The sequence below is a fragment of the Ptychodera flava genome, chromosome 1, assembly GCF_041260155.1.
Source record: "Ptychodera flava strain L36383 chromosome 1, AS_Pfla_20210202, whole genome shotgun sequence".
Classification (NCBI taxonomy): domain Eukaryota; kingdom Metazoa; phylum Hemichordata; class Enteropneusta; family Ptychoderidae; genus Ptychodera; species Ptychodera flava.
In genome coordinates this window covers 43,753,420-43,774,592 of record NC_091928.1, presented here as the reverse complement: position 1 = coordinate 43,774,592, position 21,173 = coordinate 43,753,420, and the positions used below count along the sequence as shown (strand labels likewise).

The 21,173-nt window shown below is 37.0% G+C and overlaps 1 protein-coding gene across 1 annotated transcript in view; it reads left to right on the top strand.

The window, feature by feature from the left end:
* The first annotated feature begins 18,997 nt into the window (after positions 1 to 18,997).
* LOC139138416 (cytosolic non-specific dipeptidase-like) overlaps positions 18,998 to 21,173 on the top strand; it is a 73,594-nt gene continuing 71,418 nt past the window's right edge. Inside the window, exons 1-2 of the mRNA XM_070706800.1 lie at positions 18,998 to 19,139; positions 19,423 to 19,534. Coding sequence (XP_070562901.1) covers positions 19,061 to 19,139; positions 19,423 to 19,534 — 191 coding nt within the window. The 5' untranslated portion in view covers positions 18,998 to 19,060. The remainder of the gene's footprint in view (positions 19,140 to 19,422; positions 19,535 to 21,173) is intronic.

Genomic DNA, 21,173 nt, shown 5'->3' with positions numbered 1-21,173 from the left:
TTTTTTGAATATTTGTAACAAAGGAAATTAACATGTCTGACAGGTGGTATGATGAGACCATCTTAGTTACTGATAACTTTACCTTGACAAGTGTACAATTTTTAGCACCTTCAAACATCGAATTCTTATTCAATTTACTCCTGAATTTTAAACATGATCAATAATTTTGGAACATAGTTTTAACCAATAATCCTTAAATAAAATTCTAAGTTTCAAATTGTTCAGAAACTGATAAAATTGAAGAAGCCTTTAGCAAATAATGTCTGAGCACACAAATCAAGGGGAATTGTGGGTAGTCTCACTTACTGTGTGCCCCGAGGTCATTTTTCAGTTACAACTTCTGCCGCCTGCTGAGTACTCGTGCATATTATGACATAACGATTGTTCCCGTGACGTGGCGGCCATATTGGATTTTCCAAAAACTAAAACTGGCTTCTCCGGATGACCTAGGGGTCTAGTCGATATGAATTTTTTTAACAGCAAGCATGACCTTAAGTCTTCATAATTTGCAAATAAAATCCCGTGCGGTCACATGACCCTGACCGCCATATTGGATTTTGGAAAAATACCAATTTAATCTTTAAAAATCGTCTCCAGAATCAACGTACCAATTCAACAGAAATTTTTGTCATATCATCCTTAATGTGATTGCTTGTAGGTTTGCTGAAGGCATTTGGACCTGTCACGTGGTTTGGCCGTCATACTGGATTTTGCGAAAATGCCAATTTGGTCTTAAAAATCATCTTCTCCAGAACCAACGCCCTGATTGAACGAAAATTTAAGTCGTATTACCCTTAGTGTGAGCACGTTCAAATTTGCAAAAAGGCATTTTGATCGGTCACGTGGTTTGGCCGCCATATTGGATTTTGCGGAAATTCCAATTTAATCTTTAAAATATCTTCTCCAGAACCAACGCACCGATTGAACAGAAATTTTACTCATATCATCCTTTTTGTGGGCACTTTCAAGTTGGTGGAGGCATTTGGATAGGTCTCATGGTTTGGCCGCCACATTGGATTTTCAGAAAATCCAAATTTAATCTTTACAAATCTACTTCTCCAAAAATAGAACTGAAATTTTACTCGAGTCATGCTTATTGTGAGTACTATCAAGTTTGGCAATTTATGTTATTTTATTTTTCAAGTTAGAGGCATTTGGATCGGTCACGTGGTTTGGCCCGCCGCAATATTGGATTTTGCGAAAATCCTGATTTCATTTTTTTAAAATCTTCTTCTCCAGAACCAACGCACCATTTGATTTGACTTTAGGGTGTTTTGGGGGCTCAATGTTAATGATATCTGTCAGTTCAGAGCGCCAAATATTCATAGCATCTCTCATTTTAACGCCGCACCCTTTGGTCTCAAAATTTTCATAAGTCTGACGTAGTTTCATTAATGCCCTGTTATGATTTTTATTATAATTTTAGACTTAAAGCTTGCTGTTGTTTATTTAACATGAACCAAGTTTTTCAATTTCTTAAATTGTACACCACATTTCTCATCCTTGGTCCTGAAAACACATGGAATAAACAATTAAGCTTATCCATATTGCCTGCACCTGATATCTACTTTCCATTTTTGATCTCAGAATTATGCGCAGGGCTTATCATTACTTATCAATAAAAACTATTTGAAGTTGTATACAAAGGTTTCCCACTTCCATCCCAACATTGAATGTTTCAAGAATTTCTCTTTATGGGCTCGGCTGTCAGCGACGTGTCAGGTAGGCTGATTGGCCATCGTCCGTACGCGTCCCTTCAACATTTGGCTTCTTTTCTGAAACTCGTCTGATTGCTTCTAAATTTGGCTTGCAAATGCCTTTGGGTGACCTTACTTAGTCTTATTCAGATCCTACTGAAATTTGCATATTTGTATTTTTTGAGTCAATACTTCCCGTTTTTCGTAACAAGTATCCTAATTACGGTATATCCAAAAGCGCTCGTTCTATTGACCTAAAATTTGACATGCAAGTTCTCAGGAACGACTCCAGTCAGGTTTGTAAAAAATGTTTTTTAAATTTGCGTATTTGCAATTCTTTTCGGGAAAATTTTCCATTATTATTGCCATTATTATTATCTCCACATTGCAGTCCATCGCCAAGACTGGCAGTATCATGATTGAAAATGGTGGTCTATAACGACATCAGAGGGTTCCATACTTTATCCGGAACAGTCTATTGTATGGTACATCGTTTGGTTCATCCTCTTCAATCTACATTTGAGGGCTGCAGACGCATCTTGGCCAAGCCGACGTTTCTAAAAGACGCTTTCCAGGGCAAGGTGCAGCTGATAACAGTGTGAGAGACAGGTGCTTAGCCATATACGACGGATGGATATCCACTAGCTCCAAGGACAGTTGCATGATATCGTCGACTTGCTCAACATGGAATTAATAAAAGTAAATGTCAAAATACAATAATTAATTTTTCTGCAGTTTATAGAAATGTCGAAAATTGTCTAGGTGAGTCGTTGTCAGCCAATAGCTGCAAGATTAACAGATTTTCGGCGGTTCACATTTGTTTATAAATATTAATTTGTAGTTTTGCCATAAGTCCAGCAGTGCCACTAACTGTGCAATTCTGTTTATTTGAACCAGTTGTTTTTCACTTCGTTTCTGTATTTATTTTCAATCAGTTCTTGTTTGTTTCGATAATAAGAAATCCCGACCCATTGGCACATCTAGCATGCAATCGGGTTCAGGTTTCCAGAGGTTTTTTCCTATTTTCCATGTAGGTTTTTTATCTCTGGTTTTTCCTGAGCGGCTATGTGCATTTAGGCTTTTTCATACTTCCTGTTTTGAGTATGTTGCTTTGTATTTCACTCTCAGTATTTTTTTCAACCTGTTTACAAGTCTTTAGCTGTTACAGTCTCCTCGTCTTCGGCCTCTATTTATTGCGTCATATTTTTTATTCATTGAGTCCAGATAGACGATTAGTAGTTCATCGATGGAGATATTTCGTACCCGTGCAATGCAGCATAACTACTAGCCTAGCTTTTTCACTCTCGTGGGGTGTGACGACCACCGCATACCGCATATTATCGCTTTTGTGTATCATTTAATTATCAATTCTCGAAGTTCAGTATAGATTGAATAATTATATGCGTTTCGAAGATTAGCATATAATTACTATCTATTCGTTACATAAGAGAATTCCTTTGATTGACGCTTGTGTCACCAGGTGTTGAATGCGCATATATTGGTGTAAAGGTCTTTTGTCTTCAGTCTCGGTCGAAACTCCACGATGTCACACAAGTATTTTTTATGTGTATATTCTCTAAATCTTGTAAATGCAGTTTTACAGATCCTGTTTAGTCTGTTGCCTTTAGACAATGCCTTTAGACAATGCGTTGTAAGGGGGGAATTGTGTAAATAAAAGTGGTGAGTCTTTAGAAGGGTACACAGTACGCTCGTGGGGTGTGACGACCACCGCATACCAACATATTCATGTTCTCTTAAAATCATGTTCTCTTAAACCACTAATCCTATTGCTTTGAAATGTTCTATGCAGGTTCCTAAAGGTGTTGAAATTCAGTTTTTTCCAAAGTACAGTGAAGTATATTTGTACTTTTTGGGTGAATTTTTTATTTAGGTCAAAAACTCTTCTTTGAAATCTGGTGCAATTGATTTAAAAGTCGATAAATCAGTCAGGTCTATTCATAGTGCGGTTAAATTTTCATATTTGTATTTTTAAGGCAGTTGCCATTTTTTGTTAAACTCTGTTTTCTCAAAATCTACTCGTCTGATAGCTTTGATATTTGGTAGACGTCTTCCTAGGGATGATCTTCATATCACATGTCCAAAGTATGTTGAAATCTTCAATTGTGTATCTTTGCGGCTATTTTTGCCATTTTTGGTCATGCCATCCCGAAGTGAGCTATCGGAGTTTTTCATCTTCTTCTTAATTACCACAATGTGTTACAACTGCCGATTGTCGACATAGCACATCGAAGCGCCAACGACAGCCAGGTCGCTTGTTCCCTTTCCGGCAACTTTTAGTACAGCATTTGCACTGCAAGCCGAAGTAGGGTTAAACCAAGGCTCAAGAATTTGCGTAGTTAAATGTCTAAATATGCTTATTTAATGATTTATTTTGTCTTTTAAACCATGCCATAGAATACATCGTCCAAAATAACTGTTATACCTTGGATTTGAACCTGTGTGTCAGATAAAGTTTTGAACATAAGAAATCCCAAGAACGTCCTTAGAACATACACATTCAGAAGCTCCTTTTTGTTTCTTTGCACAAACGAAGGACGCTGTAAAAGTTTCACTAAGTTGCAGTGTCAAATAGAAATTGAACCCAGCACCAGAATTGAGGTTAATGGCTTTATTTACAAAACGGGAACTCGGCCTGATTTATAATACCACTTAAGTTCTCTGGTAATCGTGTCTCTCTGAGAGTGAAAGTTATTTCTTGTTTATTACAATTCAAGTTTACTCTCTAACGTAATGTACCTTTACTCTGAAGGTAATACTCATTGTATTCTAGTGACAAACCATCTCGTGAATTGCTGACTCTTTTTTAAAAATATAAATCGCAGGAACGCACCTCGGGGGACAGATTTTCGGACTATCAAATTTCTACAATTCTTTTCTGATCTGCTACTTATGGGGGTTCATTTAAAGCTCTTGGAGAAAGAAACACGTTTATTGTCTTAGTTTTTCGAAAATTTAAAATTTAATTTTTCCCCGTAGAGTTAACACAGGCATGGCGGCTATTTTGAATTTCAAATATCGCAAAATGTTGATTTTGCTAGTTCCAAACTTTGCACGGCAACCCCTTATTTTTATTGTTGATTTGATAGGAGAATGGTTGAAAGTTTCGCTTGAGCAAAAGTTCAAGTCTTTCACTTTCGAGGGGTATATACTACCTAAAGAAATCTTACAACTGTGGAAGAAAGTGCATCAGATCACAACTGTCTATAACTATATATTACAATATGTAACTAAATATCACTTTATAGCTTGAGCTCCAACATGCAGCTCATTTCTCTCAAACATTCCCGAAGAACAAGTTCTGTAAATTTCACACGCATTATATTTATGTATCGATCGACAATTTCGAACCAATCTAACAAAATTCACAAACTTGTCTTCTTTCCCTAGTTTCAGTTTTTCGATAACATTTTCGAACCCAAAGATTAATTCTCTTTCTAACATATCACTAATTAAATTTTCTATCGTTCTTCAAATATATTTTTGCAACAATAAATTAATCCCAAAGCTATGTCTAAATGTGTCAGTGTCTTCGCAATGTTTTCACAGGGGAGATTCAATTTTGTTCAATCATGAAACAATCTCTGAATAGTTGGTACATGTCTCATGGTAAATTTCCAGTAAGAGCCATATAATATTGTTTCTGACTCTTTTCGATACTGTCCATACAGTTAACTTTGTTTTGTATATTTACAGTTACAATCTGCATTTAACATTATATTCGCATTTGTATTCTTCGAAACATCTTCCTTTAACATTTTATGAACAAGTTTCGTTGTGGTCTTAGAAATATTGATTTCTTTATATATTTGCGCAAAATAAATGTAGATTATTTGCTGTCAGTGATACAAAAATTCGGTAAAAGAGTTCCACAGCAATTTCGTTTTGTTATCACTTTCCCATTACGAGCTCATAAGACGCCGTACCTTCAAACAATCTATGTAAAATTTTAGAACACGCCGTACCTTCAAACAATCTATGTAAAATTTTAGAATTGCTAACCGTAGATAATGTGTTGATTCAACAAACTTATATTCGCTGTAGGTACTTTTATTGCCATCTGAGTACGTTGTCACGTTGAAACACCACGCGTTACCACTTGAAAAACAACGTGTCTTACCGGGCCGTGACGTAAGCCTTTCAAAACAGACAGTTTTCGAGAGAGATTCGAAATTTTAAACTACGACATTTTGACGTAAATCTTTTCAAGATTCAGGATGTTCGTTAGAGGCTATTGTTTGTTCACCTTCATCGACTGAATGTTGTCGCTTAGGTGTTCAGCGAAACATCACTATGGGTATATCGAAGGACTCAAAGGCCGGTAACTAGATGGTTCTTTGCCGCAAAGAAATTAACAAGCCACATTCTCTTCGAGGTCGCGATTTCCTATCTAATTAAAAAGGTGATAAAATTTTGAGAAGAACTATGCGTGATTGAAGGTGGGCAAAGTTACCGGTCCCACTGTTCATTAGCTACATGCGTGTCAAATTAGCGCTGTGCCCTTTTGGCATTTTCTGACAGATCATTGCCCTGGTGAGTTCAATGCTAGTCCATACTTTATTGCAAGCGAGTATTTTCTCATCTCGACGTGAAAATGTTATTGGTGAAGTTTTCAGTTTCTAGATTGACGATATTTCATACGGTATCCGGTGATCACAGTTATGAAATCCGCTCATCATCCAGCGAAGAATATAACAGACTTCGGGTTCAGTGAACCTTGTGACTGGATGTGAACTCTAGATGCTCGCGTGTCGCAGTATATTTTGTTGTTGCCTGTTAATTGACACTCATCTGACATTATTTCCACAAGTTTCAAATCTCCATTAATTTGGGATTTGTTTTTGTAATGACCAGCTGACATGAAACCGTAAAATGTCTTTTAATATACCGGTATCAAAGCTTGTTGAGATAACCTCCACCAGCAGAATACATCAAAACTCAGTCACAAAGATTAGAGTAACATTTAAGAAGTTCGTTAGACATACAAATTAACAATTACTTTACTCGAAACTGTAGTATCTTCTTCAGATCACTTACATTTTGTTAAGAGCAAAATCCGTACAAGTCATCAAATGTGATGAAATCTAGGTGTTAAGCGTCTTTGAAAACATCTTGAAATGTGTTAATTGCCATCGGTTGGAATGAAACTGCTAATATTCTTTCAGTGTCATGCTATATAAACATGCAATAACTTTGTCTTTGGTCGTGTCTTTAATCTTTTGTCAACTTTGGTCAGGTATTTTCAGTCGAATATCAGTAATTGTGAAGTATGCAAATTACTAATTAGCTTATATGTAAATGTTAGATGTCCCAAACTACTGTTACATAGTATAATTGATATACATAGTAACTCCATCAACTTAGGTCAAGCTCCCTCTGGTATTTTGTCCCTGCATGAGAAAGTTCATTAAATATGCAAATTACCAATTAACTGACATCTAAAATGCAAAGCACTTCTAACTTATAGTAGTATATCATTGCATCATCAATATACACAGCAACGTTCTTAACTTTGGTCAAGTTCTGCCAGCAGCTCAATATCATTAATTAAGAAAGTTCCTTAAATATGCAAATTTCAAATTACCTGATGGGAAAATTCTTTTTGTCTTTCATTATTGCAGTATCATTTTACCATTAAGGTACATAGCAAGGTTCATCTTCAGCCGAATCCTTCCACTTTTATGTCCCTAGTTTGGAAAATTCATTTAACATGACATTAGTAATAGCTGACATAAATACGCAGAACGCCTTTCTGTATTAATACATTATTGTATCATCAATATATAAAGCAAATTTCATCAGATTTTGCAGAGTCTAGTCCCCAATTTGAAAAGTTTGGTAGATAAATTATGCAAATTACTTATTGGCTGATGCAAAAATACGAAATAACTTGGTGTTATATTAATCAACAGACAGAAAAAGTTTCATCAACATTGAAGCTATTCAAGCCCTTTCAGATTCCTAATTATAGGAAAGTTCGTTACAATCGCACACAAACAATGTCATTGTCATGCAACTGCTAAAAGACCTTGAAGTCTGCCACATCTTTCCTTGATCAACATCTTTAACAAGACTCATAAGATCTGATTTTGAGAATATCTGATTTCTTAACAAATAATCAAATTAGTATTAATTATGCAAGCTACGCCCCGCCAAAACTTCATCAATATTCCAAAACAGTATCTAAGTACCGGATTCCATTTCATTCCTATGAGCTGATCTCGTCATATCGCGCCAAAAGACAGACTCAGACAGACAGATAGACGGACGGACAGACTGCGATTCAACAATACCTCACGTGTGTCAACATGTGAATTAAAATGAATTGGATGATGACCTTTCACTGACGAAGTATTCGTTATATTTGATTGACGTTTGTAATTTGACAACCTGACGGTTAGAGGTGCTTTTCTCGTATTATCCGGTACGGTCATTTCGTGCTAATTTCGTGCTAATTGGATGGAATTTTACGCCGACGTGATCCAAAGGTCCAGCGAGACGAAATGGATACAAAATGCCGCGGAACTGTCGCTTCTACTTTTACCGACTGGACTTTTGTTGAAGTCCAGTAAAAGTAGCGCTAAATTTTATATTTTGAAATGTGGTAAATGAAAAGTGACCCATGCGGGGCTCGAACCCTCATCGCCCGACTACATTTCAGATGCTCTACCCACTGAGCTAATGGATAAGTCGGACTTAACTGTGGTCGGTCCTGTCTCTTAGATGGGGCTCTTCATTTCATGTGTGTGTATAGTGAGTTTGGCTAAAACTCATTACCTAATCTTTCTGCCTAAGGATCCTATGGATTCAACAGGGACTCGCACAGAAGTCATCAACTTAGGAATTGATTTTTGGTAATGAGGATCAGTCATACGAATGATGCAAAGCCAGAGAAGTGTAATTTCTTGGGTTTGAAATTGTGACTCACTTCACTATACGAATTTTATATTTTGAAAATGACAAAATCAACATAGGTATGTAAACTGGCATTTCATTTACTGTATTTCAAAATATAAAATTCTTCTAGTGATGTGGCTAAGTTGGTGGCATCTGTGCGAGTCCCTGTTGAATCCATCCTATATGATCTATAACGTCTGAAGTAGAATTCATTTGTGAACCATACTACCGAATAAACTGAACTATATTTGTTGTTGTTGTTGTTGTTGTTGTCGTCGTCGTCGTCGTTGTTGTTGTTGTCTTTGTTGTTGCCTTTGTCGTTGTTGTTGACAACGGAATTTCCGTCTGAAGTAGAATTGATTTATGAACCATACTACCGAATATACTGAACTATATTGCTCGTATATGTTCTCTATCTTCACAGATACATCATTTGGACAGATTCGAACCAAACAAATAAGGAATAGTCTATTAGTCTCAGCAGGGGTGGTCAGGATGCTGACAGGCAATTTCTTTCTTTTTACCAAAATTTGACAAAATATTTTTGCGGGTTTGCATACATTGTGTACTATTTTTTCAAACTTATACGCTTATACGCTTTCTATAATATTTGTTTTAAATCAGCATTGTTGCAAAATGTTTCAGAAATGTTTGCGCTGGTTATTTTGTTTTCGCTTTTGTGCCACCCCGGTCATAAGATCAAAATAGCGCGCCCCTAATAATATGTGACCGATCACTCTGCCGAGCGATTCGGATCAACTTCACAAGCGATCGACCCAGACAAAATGTTGGGTGACCTGATCAAATATCTGTTGCATTTACCCTTCACTACAACAATTTGGTCGCAGCCAACAGTAATCAGCGGTTGGTGTGGACGACTTTATCGAGAATCAGGGGTGAACAGGTTAACATTCCACCTCTATGCGCCATATGATAACGCACTGCCATGATGTGATACCGATGGCATCTATGCATATCAATTTTGATATCGGCGTCTTGCAGGTCCGCGTTTCCGCAACAGCTGAACGTTCACATGAATGATAAAGTGGCTATATATAGGGCCGAACTGAAAGAATGGCTTCCCATGAAAACCCCATAAGCAGTATCTTTTGGCATTTTAGGGGGATAAGATGGTAAAAAAGTGCTTACCGAAGTATGATCACATATAGACGTCTTTTAAACATTGGTAATGAACGCACAACTTAGATTTTTGACAACTAAATAATATGGCTACAGCTAATACATGTTAGTGCCTGAACTAAATCGATCCGAATCCATCGCCAAGGGTTGAAAAATAGACATGTACACATTTAAAGAAATATATTCGAATAACGGGAAATCAAAACAGCTATCCGAAGATTTGGTGCATGTTTTTTTTGGGTTTTTTTGATGAAATAAAGTACAAAATGAAATAACTCAGGGGGGCTTTAAAGTTCGTTTCCTTCAGCGAAATTGATACTTTACTGTAACTCGTTTAATCTTGTTGTCGTTGGAAAACAGATCTAAGATCATTCATATGTAAGCTTTACAACAGTTCTCATTACTTGCAGAAACGTTGGTAGATTTAAAACCAGATCAGCCACGCGACATGATATCGAGTGTCAATATTTGTCATGATAAGGAGTAAAATTGGAGCATAGGTCTTTTTTCACTGCCAAAGGAACACGTTCAAAACGATTTCTCTACTATTCACCATTCCTCCCTAACTCGCACACGACGTTTAAAGGTATACAATCACCTGTAGTCTAAATACGCCCATATATGGTCTAAGGGATGTTTCTTGCTACTCAAAATGCCTGTGTGAGGGCACTGTTTTTAAAAAGCGGTCACCAGCTTAACATCTGTGATTGGTGAGATTTTCTCTTTCCATTGTAACTGTGGCAAAATTGGAACAGGTGACAGTATACCTTTAAAGGGAGGGTCGTCACACTGCGCTAAGGGTCTTATGGGACCAACGTCAAGACCGAGTACAAAGTAGGCAGGCGATTGATGACGGTTAAAACATGTTTGTCATAATGTACATATAGTGAGATTTAAATGTTGCAGCTATGTTGACCTAGATAATTTTTGCATGGAATACAATGTATGTAAACAAGAAAGCCGCACAGGCGCGGTTCAGACGACCTCCTCCCTTTAAGTGTGCTATCAATATATTGTACGAATTATAAAAAAACACGTACATATATGCACTACACGGTCACCAGCAGTAAAGTTCGATGATTTTTTCTCGTTTTTCAAATGTCAACCACATTTTCTTTTCCACTCAAACATGAATGTCGAGATACAAAGTATTCAAATAAAACTCAGTCTGCACACGTGTAAAGGACACGGAATTCTGGTCCGATCTAGAAATCAAATGTAAATGATAACAGTGCGTTTTACACGTAGACGCACTATTGACAAGCTAAAATAGTGCATGATTTACTGTGCTTTTGAAAGTCGAAAAACAGAAAGACAAATTATTAGAAATGTTGACAGACATAGTCACGTGATTGAAAATTGTCCTTTTGCCGACGAAATTGTTACTTTTAAAAAAGATAAAATTTCAACTGATTTCTAAACTCAAACTATTTGTCTGAGGGGTTTTTCTGCAATGTTTAGAAAGAGTAATTATCTCTTGACATGAGATACATCATACCCTAAGTAAACTGGTTTGACGTATCAAATTGATATTTAAAATGTCTGTGAAATGTAAACAACCGCTGGATGTTTTTAGGTTTTTTGAAGAAAATTAAAGTTTTGTTACAGTTTAAAACTTTTGAATTAGTCAATGGTTGTTACTGTTGCTTCGATGCTATTTAAGATCCAACAATTTAGTTTGTATGAATATTTGTCTGGTGGTTGAAATATCTTATAACTTCTCTAATGTGATTTTGGCAGGAAAACTGTCTTTTAGTCACGTGACTTGGTCAAGATTCGCAAAAAATATCGTTTCTACATACTGAGAAATATTGTTACCAACTTTCAAGGCATTTCGATCACAGCTTCCTAAAGCTGCATCTTCAGCTACTCTGAAATGTTAAAAGTCCCACACCCATGCCTAAACATACATTCGAATGGAAAGAAAGTCATCTTGTCCGAAAATATTGCTTGTGTGTAGTCTGTACTTGTCTTCAATGTTTGTTAATAAGCACAACCTTTTCTGTGTATTTTTAGATCAAAGTTGAGGAAAAGCTTTCAAGAAAATTACCTTCTGGTATATGTTGATTTATTTATCACTACTTTGGTGCTGTAGAACAAAATTCTTACCTCGTCTAATTCAAATAGGAAAAAAATTATATGATGATTGGTGGATCATTTGTATTTCGAGGGGAAAGGGGAACATACAGGAGTTGATTAGAATTTAACATATCTTCTCCTGATGATTTTCCGTAAGATCATTTTTATAGTATCTCTTTCATCCGACTAGAGAGAAATAAATTGGTTTGTTCCTCTGTTACTTGAAGGACCTTTTTCGGGGCGAAAGATGAATACATAATATCACTTTACATACACTGTCATCGCAGGATTGACTTGGCCTTGCCATGGAGAAAACACGTACACTTTCTCTGCAATCTGACAAAAAAACACAATACTGGGCCGGCCATACCACTGCTGAGCTTAAGAGGGAGTAATGTGTTCGCAAACAGATTACTTCTATCGACGCAAATACCTTCACTTAAAAATTCAAATACGTTTGTTCTGCGATCTCGTGCTAATTAACCCTTTGAGTGCTGTAATTTTTCCCACCAAAATTTTAGTGCAACATTTCAATAATTTTTATGAATTTTTCTGTAATTTTTTTGATTATTTTGGAGCAAACGGACATCAAATTACATTGGCTACGGGTTTTCACCAAAATTTTGGCAAAATTCTGAAAAAATTGACTTGGGTACACTTTATAAGGGGACAAAAGTTTACTTTGGCACTCAAAGGGTTAAATTGCTTTGAAACTCATTGTGTCATCCCCAACCCCTTATTAGCCGGTTGCTGTAGAGACGATGAATGATTTACACGGTATGTGGACGACAAATGTTATGCAACTGACCAGATACAACTTTTGCATGCACGCTGCAATGGCAATTTCACATATAAACTACAACGGCTAATTCAAAGAAGCTATCAAAAGTATACAACAGAAAGAATCGGATGCTGTTTCTTGCTTGAAGGACAAGGTAGAAACAGATTCTATTTCGAGTATAACAAAATAATCAGACCAATTGTGACCAACGGTTGTGGTGGATTGCAAAGATGCCTGAGTATTATCAAGTCACAGATTGAAGAAGTCGCAGTCCCTCTATCCACGTGTATCTAAGTTTCTATCGCCATGGGACTCCTCCAGTCAACTTCAAAAATTAAAATTTATGGAGAATTAGCTGGAATTGGCTTGTTTCCCAGTCGATTCCTTTGTTAAAAGGCCACTGCCGGGATATACGACCACATAGCTAATTCTTCCGAAGCTTGATTGTTGGATGATACTTTGTATGTTCATCATGGAAGCATTAACATTAAAGTACAGAAAAGTTCTCTTCTTCCACTGTGAATTAGCAAAACAGACATGTTTTGAACAACCCACTTGTCCTTCCTCAGTGTCCACACTTGATCTGACAGAAAGATCTAAATGCAGACACTCAAACAGCTTTCTGTCACATCAAGTGTGGACACTGATGAAGGACAAGTGATTTCTTCGAAACATGGCTGTTTTGCTAATTCACAATAGAAGAAGTGAACTTTTCTGTACTTCAATAATCATTGTTATTTAATAGTTATATGAAAAGTTATTGATTTTGTATATTGAATCCTTGTGAAAATGTCCGGTGGAAATTATTCATTTGATATTCAATTTGAGCGAACATTGTCGTATTCATGTATGAATATCATTGCTACAACATTTGATAGAAATTCATTCAATGTAAAGTATCGGTACAGGGGATTACGTAATGCCTGATCCAAAGAGTGAAATAGACGTAGAGGGGTTCAAAACAAATGTTATTGTTATCCCAGAAAGATACAAAATGCTGATTTACGAAGCATAATGAGTCAGTTCAGATACGCGTGCTTTAAGTCGTTGGAACTGCCTCAAAGGTCGTGTGGGACCACACGACCAATGTGAACACTGTATCCAAAGTATGATGGTGATTGATAAAAGTTAAAACATGTCTGTCATAATCTACATCGTATAATTTAAATGCAGCAGCTATGATGATGAGGTACATCTAGATATCGTGCACGAAATACATTGTTTGTAAACAAAAAAGTTGCACAGGAGCAGTTCTGATGACGGTTTCCCTTTAAACTGAGAATTGTCACAGGGACACACTCAAAGACCCTAATGCAAGACACAATTTGTTTACTTTGTAAAACTGCAGAATTGGAAGATTCATTCTATTGAAATGTCCTCTTTTGTAATACAAAAAGGAAGACTGTATGTTAATAAGGCGGACCGTGGCCAAAGTGAGCATTCCAAACTTTAAAACTCTTCAGTGATTTGAACCATAGACAGTAACATAGACAGTATATGGTTCAAATCACATCAGGGTTAAAATGGCAGTACAATAACTCATGTTGCCCAATACTTGAAAAGTAGGGTACATCAGATAAGACAGAAACACAGGCGTTATGTGGACTCGGCCCGGTAGTTTGCAAAAGTGTAGTTTATGCTATGATCTTATGCTACGTGCCCAAGTTCTGATACTTGGCCTCACCACACGTATCAGAACGTCGGAACGGAAACGCACAGCATGGACTATACTTTACAAACTACCCAGTCCACATAACGCCTGTGGACAGAAACACCATAGCCATTGTCTTTTTACAATATGCTACATTCTTGCTATTCCTCTTTTTATGTAAATATGTACGTAATTTTTATTGAATATAAACCTTTAAACCCCCCCCCCCCAAAAAAAATGTGCGTCAAATAAAGTTACAGAGAGAGACTCACTTCAAAAATTTTCAAAATTTCAGATTTACATTTCCCCCTTGTTATGAAAGCGGCACCCTTGTTTCACATTCGTGGAAATCCAACAGAGATTAACATTTGAGTGAAAAACACAAGGTATGTTAACATAGAATTGAATGCATTTTCATGAATATGTAAATTAATCGTGGTTGACGCGCAAATATCGAAACATCTTCCTTTGTTTATGTTTATATTTTTCCTCATCTCGTTCATTTTTAGATTTGTCCATCATTTAATATTTTTGCGTATTTTGAACTCTTGAATCTTCTGCATATCTGCACTTGCATACCTTCTGTGTGAGAAGGAAAGAAGATTTGTCGTCTAGCATTGAATGACATTCACTTTATCGAAAAAACTGAACAAAGTAATAGCAAACAAACAAAATTTATAGACTGGATCAGAGAAAGCTGCTAATTCAACGCTTTGGCGTCTTTGTTTACAGTTCACTGGCATGCTTTAAAGAGCCAGTAGTTGTAACTTTTGGTGATATTTTCACGAAGTTTGTTTTGTATGTCAATAACAAGTCGTCGTTTGTCTCTCTCAGGCATGAGATTGAACACTCACGATTCAGCTTGTCAATACAACTTTTATACGTGTGAGGTGCATAATTATTGTCTAAAATGCTAAATTGGTACCTAAGTCAGGATGCTAATTCACATGTCAACAATAACAACACAGTCTGGAAACATACAGGTTAAGTTCAAATACTCTGTATTTCAAAATGCCTTTGAAGTAGAACAAGAAGATGATTGACAACAAGTTACAGATTCTGTTCCTTAATGAAAGATCTCCATGGTCTCTTCAAGGTAGAACGCACCTCTTGGACAGATATTTGGACTCTAACTTCCACAATTCTTTTCTAATCTACCAATTATTGGGGTTCATTTTGAACCTCTTGGTGAAAGAAAGGTTTTCGCGACCTTAGTTTTTCGAAAATCGAAAATATTATTTCCCCTTATAGACTTAACACAGGGATACAGCGGACATTTTGAATTTCAAATATCGAACCAAATCTCAGGTTCTTTGTCTCTCTACTAGTACCAATTTTTGCGAGGTGACCTCAGATTTTTATTCTTGATTTGGTAAGAGAGTGGTCGAAAGTTTCATTGAGGAAAGTTTCACTTCGAGGCGTAGACTTCCCAAATGGGTTTTTCATTCAGTGCGCGCTTGGGTGTGGTTTCTTTAATTTTGTTTCAGTCACATACAAACATCTTCTATGTGTTATTATTGTTAATCCATTGTTGAACAAAATTTTCATAGTTTTTGTTAATTGAAGACAAGACTGTAAAAATTAAATCAACATTGACCTCAGTCATTCATCGTTTAGTCATTGCTATTCATTCTGCTGTTTTTTGATAATTTTACACTTAGGGAGCGTTCAGTTATTATGACCGGGGGTGGGCCGGCAAATTCTTCCTGCGCATCAGTCAAAATAGGTGAACCCCCCTATACATTGTACCAAAAATTGATGACCCCCCCTTTCAAGATGACAAAATTTCATGACACCCCCCCCCCCCCACATTGCTTGAGTAAAGTTGCACACACAAACACCTCGGGGTATGGAGCGATAGAATCCCCCCAAAAAGAGCTTAGATTTTTTCAAATGACCTTCCTTACAAACTCAAAGGTGTTGATGCTCAGATTTCCCCTTCTGACTTGCTTATAATTTTGAAATTACCCCTCAAAGGGGTTGGACAGAAATTGCTGGTGGAACGCACTATTTTTGCGCAAGCACGTGTGTACAAAATTTTGATATTTGGATTTAATTAAAAATCAGCCGTTGATAATGTTGGTTCACCATACATGGTATACATATATTTTCTCATACATGTATGAGAAATCTATGTGATACTTTTTCAATGCAAAACTATATCTATGCATTTATAGATATTTGATAATTTATAAATGTACTTAAATGAAATAGGGTTGTTACAACTGGCATGTGGACAAAAAGTTTGACCTTAGAATTTCACCAAAAATGTTCATCCACTATAAATGGAGTCAATGATAAAATTGTGAATAATTTTTTTTTCCAAACTTGGTATACTTGTGCATATACAGACGTTCAATAATTAACATAATTGTACTTGATTAGAATATGATGGTTAAATGTGCATATTATGTGTACAAGAAATCTGATTATGGAATTTCACTGAAAATGTTCATCCACTACACATGGGAGTCTATGACTCTGGAAAGTATGAAAATTTTTTTTCCAATACAAAAATAGGTAAACCAATGTATTTATGTACTCTCGATTATTGATATCAATGTACTAGATTAGATTAGGGTGGTAACAAATGGATGTGTTTGCCAGAAATTGGATTTGGAATTATACCAAATGTAGATTCACTGTACATGGGAGTCTATGAGGAAAATGTGAATAATTTTTTTCCAATACAAAACTATCAAAATCTGTGTATTTAGAGACATTTGATAATTCATTTTAAAGTACTTAGTTAGCCTAGGATGGTTAAAGGTTGATATGTGTGCAAGAAATTGGATTTTGGAATTTCACCGAAATGTTGATTCACTATACATTGGAGTCTATGAAAAACTAAGAATAATTTTTTTTACAATGCTAAACTAAATGAATTTGTGCTTTTATAGGTGTTTGATAATTGATACAAATGTACTTGATTCAAATAGGGTATTTAAAAGTTCAGATGTGGACAACAATTATGATATTGGAATTTCACCTAAAAGTATTATTTAACTTTTCATGGTACTAGTAGTCTCAGTACAGGTAACTGTTAAATAATTTCCCTGACAAAACTTGCCATGGAATTGTTCATTGCCCTCAGTTCAGTGAGCTTGATTTACAATAAGACAAGCCTCAGAGTTGTCAAGTCAAGATAAGTATACTTTTGTTCAGATTTACAGGTGAATAACTGCAGATAATGAAATCATGCAACGAATCATTTTTACCTCCCAGAATATTTATGAACACTGAAACTGCTTTTTGACAGGACGGATACTTATGAAAATTAAGTGACCCCCCCCCCTCTGAGCTGTTTGAAAAGCACATGACCCCCCCCCCCTTTGCAGTTTTCAAATTTTAGGTGACCCTCCCCCTGGATTTTGCCGGCCCACCCCCGGCCATAATAACTGAACACTCCCTTACACGGGATTGAGTTGTAGGATCAGTGATGTTCGCTAATTCACCCTTCAGCGTTTAGATTGCAAATATCGATCTCAACTCGACCATGGCCTTCGTGCACGTGGTTTGACCGATTGAGTCACAAAGAAAACTGACCAATCAACCACTATTTATTTCTGTGATAGAATTTTTGAAAACAATACAGAAGTACGGCCAAGGGTTTGAAAATATATCTCTCTACCCCAGACACAAAAACAAACACTGCAGCGAGAGTTTGCCAGGTGTGAATGCACTATCTTTTCTTGAATTCGGCCTTATCGCGTTTCGAAACGTTCATCAGCACCAACTTAGGCTATGTATGTCGCTTAGCTTCTGTGATACTGCGGGGCTTGTGAAAGACACCAATGATCTGTCGCTGGAAGCAGGGCCATACCGTTCCCTGCGTTGAGGCACGAATCTTCCCTGCAGTCTATAGGCTCCTTATTCATTTCCGATTATCACACAGTCGGTTGGCATCTGAACCGGTGAGAAAGGGATATTAGACTTGGCTGAAGATCTTTCAAAGGGTTCTATGGCGGATATTGAGATATTGTGCAATAATGTGTGAATAACAGCATACCTTTTACCGTGTGAATTGGTTCATAAAAATGCATCACTGCAAAATTTGTCAATTTTGAACCAATTCTTGCGGTTTCTGTCTATTTTGAAAGATGACCCTGTAACATTACATGGATATGATTATGAGGCCAGGTTGTTTTACGATTGCTAGAGCCTCTAGCCTCTCAGACAACGTAAAATTGTTCAAATAAAGAATACATTCCCTGCACACATGTAGGTTTTCCGTATTCAGAATTGTCTACTACTTGTAGTGTCCTTGTAAAACAAAAAAAAAAAACCAAAAAACCCCAAAAAAACACAAAACACCGTTTATCAGCCATATGGTAAACTGACTGATGGCAAAAATGGCTAGCTGTGAACCCAGCCTCCAATGACCCACTAACCGTTGATTGCACATCGAATGTCCTGGTAATTGTCTCTTCAGCGACGAGCTGCAGTGTGATCTTTCCAGAATTACTCGGTTCAATAAGGGCTTCTCTGTCAATGTAAATACTTACTCAGGCTTTGCTTATTTACATCTACTTCAAATCTTTATTTTATGAAAAAAATATCATCTTTTGAGACATAAATAAACTGTCACAGTTTACTCAGTCCCACAATCTTGTAGATAAGAGAGATAAACAGAGCGATATAGAATTAAGAAAAAAATTATGAAGAACAGATGCAATGGGCACGTGGGTGATAAGACTAAACAGGTCACCCCAGTGACTGGTGGTCGTTCGTTTGTCCTCACACCGACCGTGACAGTGGGTGTTACATAAAATTTTTTATAAAAATTGTTTTGCTGACATGGGAAATTCTGTTCGTTGCCTCGGCGACCCAAACGAAGTAAGAAGTTCAGACGTCGTGGCAGGAACTACTGCGCCTGGTAAGTCTGCATATGTCTTTTCTTTCCAAGAATTTTTGTAGCTCGAATAATGGACGAATGGTGACGTCCATAACTTATGTTGACCATGGGAACGCGCGTCATTGTCCCCCGGTGAACTCATTGAGCGAAAGTGACTTCAGTAACTATGCCTTTCTGACTATCTTATGACTAGGATGCAATGTTATTGTTTAAAACGTCATCTGAATCTTTCTAATTAATGCGATAGTTAAGTTTAGGTAATCGGAATTCTGTAAATGTTTAACATTTCTTAACTTTTGCTCAGTACAAGGTAGGAGAGCCAATTTCGTGCAGTACCAAGTCGAATACGGTGCGGGTCCCCCGGTCGAGGTCAAAGTGTCAAAGATGGCTGCCGAGTACCTACCCAAGCTGTTCAGGTGAGCGTCCCCAAAAAAGTTCGATTTTATCGTAAGGTAGAAGTTCAAGTGCCTGGATAACGCGCTGGTACCGGATTTTAGCCTTGATAAACGACAAGGGGATATTTTTTCGACTTAGTCGAAGCGTACTAGCGTGTAATCCACAGCATGCGGCAGTGTCTTGCTTGCACTGGCGTCGGCATTCTGCAGCGTTGCTATCCGGATATCGAAAGAAGAAAGCGTGCGTGCCAGTCATGTGAGCGATACGGGTGTATGGGTTTTAAGCAAGAGTGTGTGATATATATGACACTCTAATTTAAACGTTTGCCTCGTGTTTTATTTTTCTCATTCGGATAAATTTACAACGGTTTGAGGTTTTCTCGTCTGCCTGTGTATTTCGATGTATCAGTCATTTCAGCAAACTTTCAAAGAGTCTGGTCTAAGACACATGTCACAGTCGATGTTGTTTAAATATGAGGGAATTGTTTGTGACAAAGCAACAGAACGCAGATATGTCACAGGGAAGGGACTGTGCACGGAGGTAGTCGTGGAAGTGCAGCACCATATAAATTTTGGGACTGATAGTGATACTGATTCAGATTTAGTCATGGAGTTGAAAACGAAGCTTCATGTACTTCCAGCGCACGAAAAGCGTAGCTTGCCACCACGCCCACGATTGTACGACCGTGAGAAACTCTTTTCTCGGAGAAGAATAAGAACTCAAAAAATACTGCAATAGCGCAAGTGCGTGCTCAAACAAGCTGTCCTTCTTTGATGAGGAACTGAAAGTGAAAGGAGCTTTTTAAAAGCGTATGGTGTTCCATAAGTTTTTCCCAAAGACTGAGATATGTAAGGCTTGGAATAACCATATGGACACAATAATTTAAAACTGGTGGTACAGGGATTGCAAGTTGCCAAAGTACTTTTGCCGCAATTCTTCTAAATACACAGTCATGCAGTTTTCTCTACTGTTCCATGACCACTTTCAGTTTAAATTGGATGATTTACCTTATCTTTAAATTTACGCTGCATTGCCTGTAACTCCGACGTAGCATATGCTACAGCCATTGCCTTGGTTGACTGGTGTACAGGTCACACGCCCCTTGTTGACAGAAAATACTGTCCTTGATATCAAAGTTGATAGGGCAATGTCAACAAAATTGTGTCAGTTTTGTTAAGAACATAAACAAACATGGACACCAAAATTATCTCAGAGTAGCAATACTGCCACCAGCAAGTTTTATACTAAATTGGCGGACAGTGCAGGTGATTTTGTAACTTTTTGTATATTCATGTATCTCAGCTACAAACCTAGACTACAATTTATGTCTGGTTGATATGTACCTTGATGTACGTGATGGTATGGAGGGGACAGGGCTCTGTAGTTCTATTGAACTGCGCTTGTGATTTGGTCATGAAAGAATTCAAACACCGAAAGAATCATTGTCTTCTGAGTGTAGAGCTATTGACTAGCAAATCTTTGCCAGCCTAGTTGGTACAGTCGAGATTATTTAATTTACATTTAATTTGTCAATATTTAATTATTTATCATTTTCTCTTCCTCACCATATTAATGAGTTCATAAAAACTTTCATAGCAAGGTGGTAATTCGTATAGCATAAACTTTGGCTACGTTGACTCTAGCATGGCATGTAAGCCC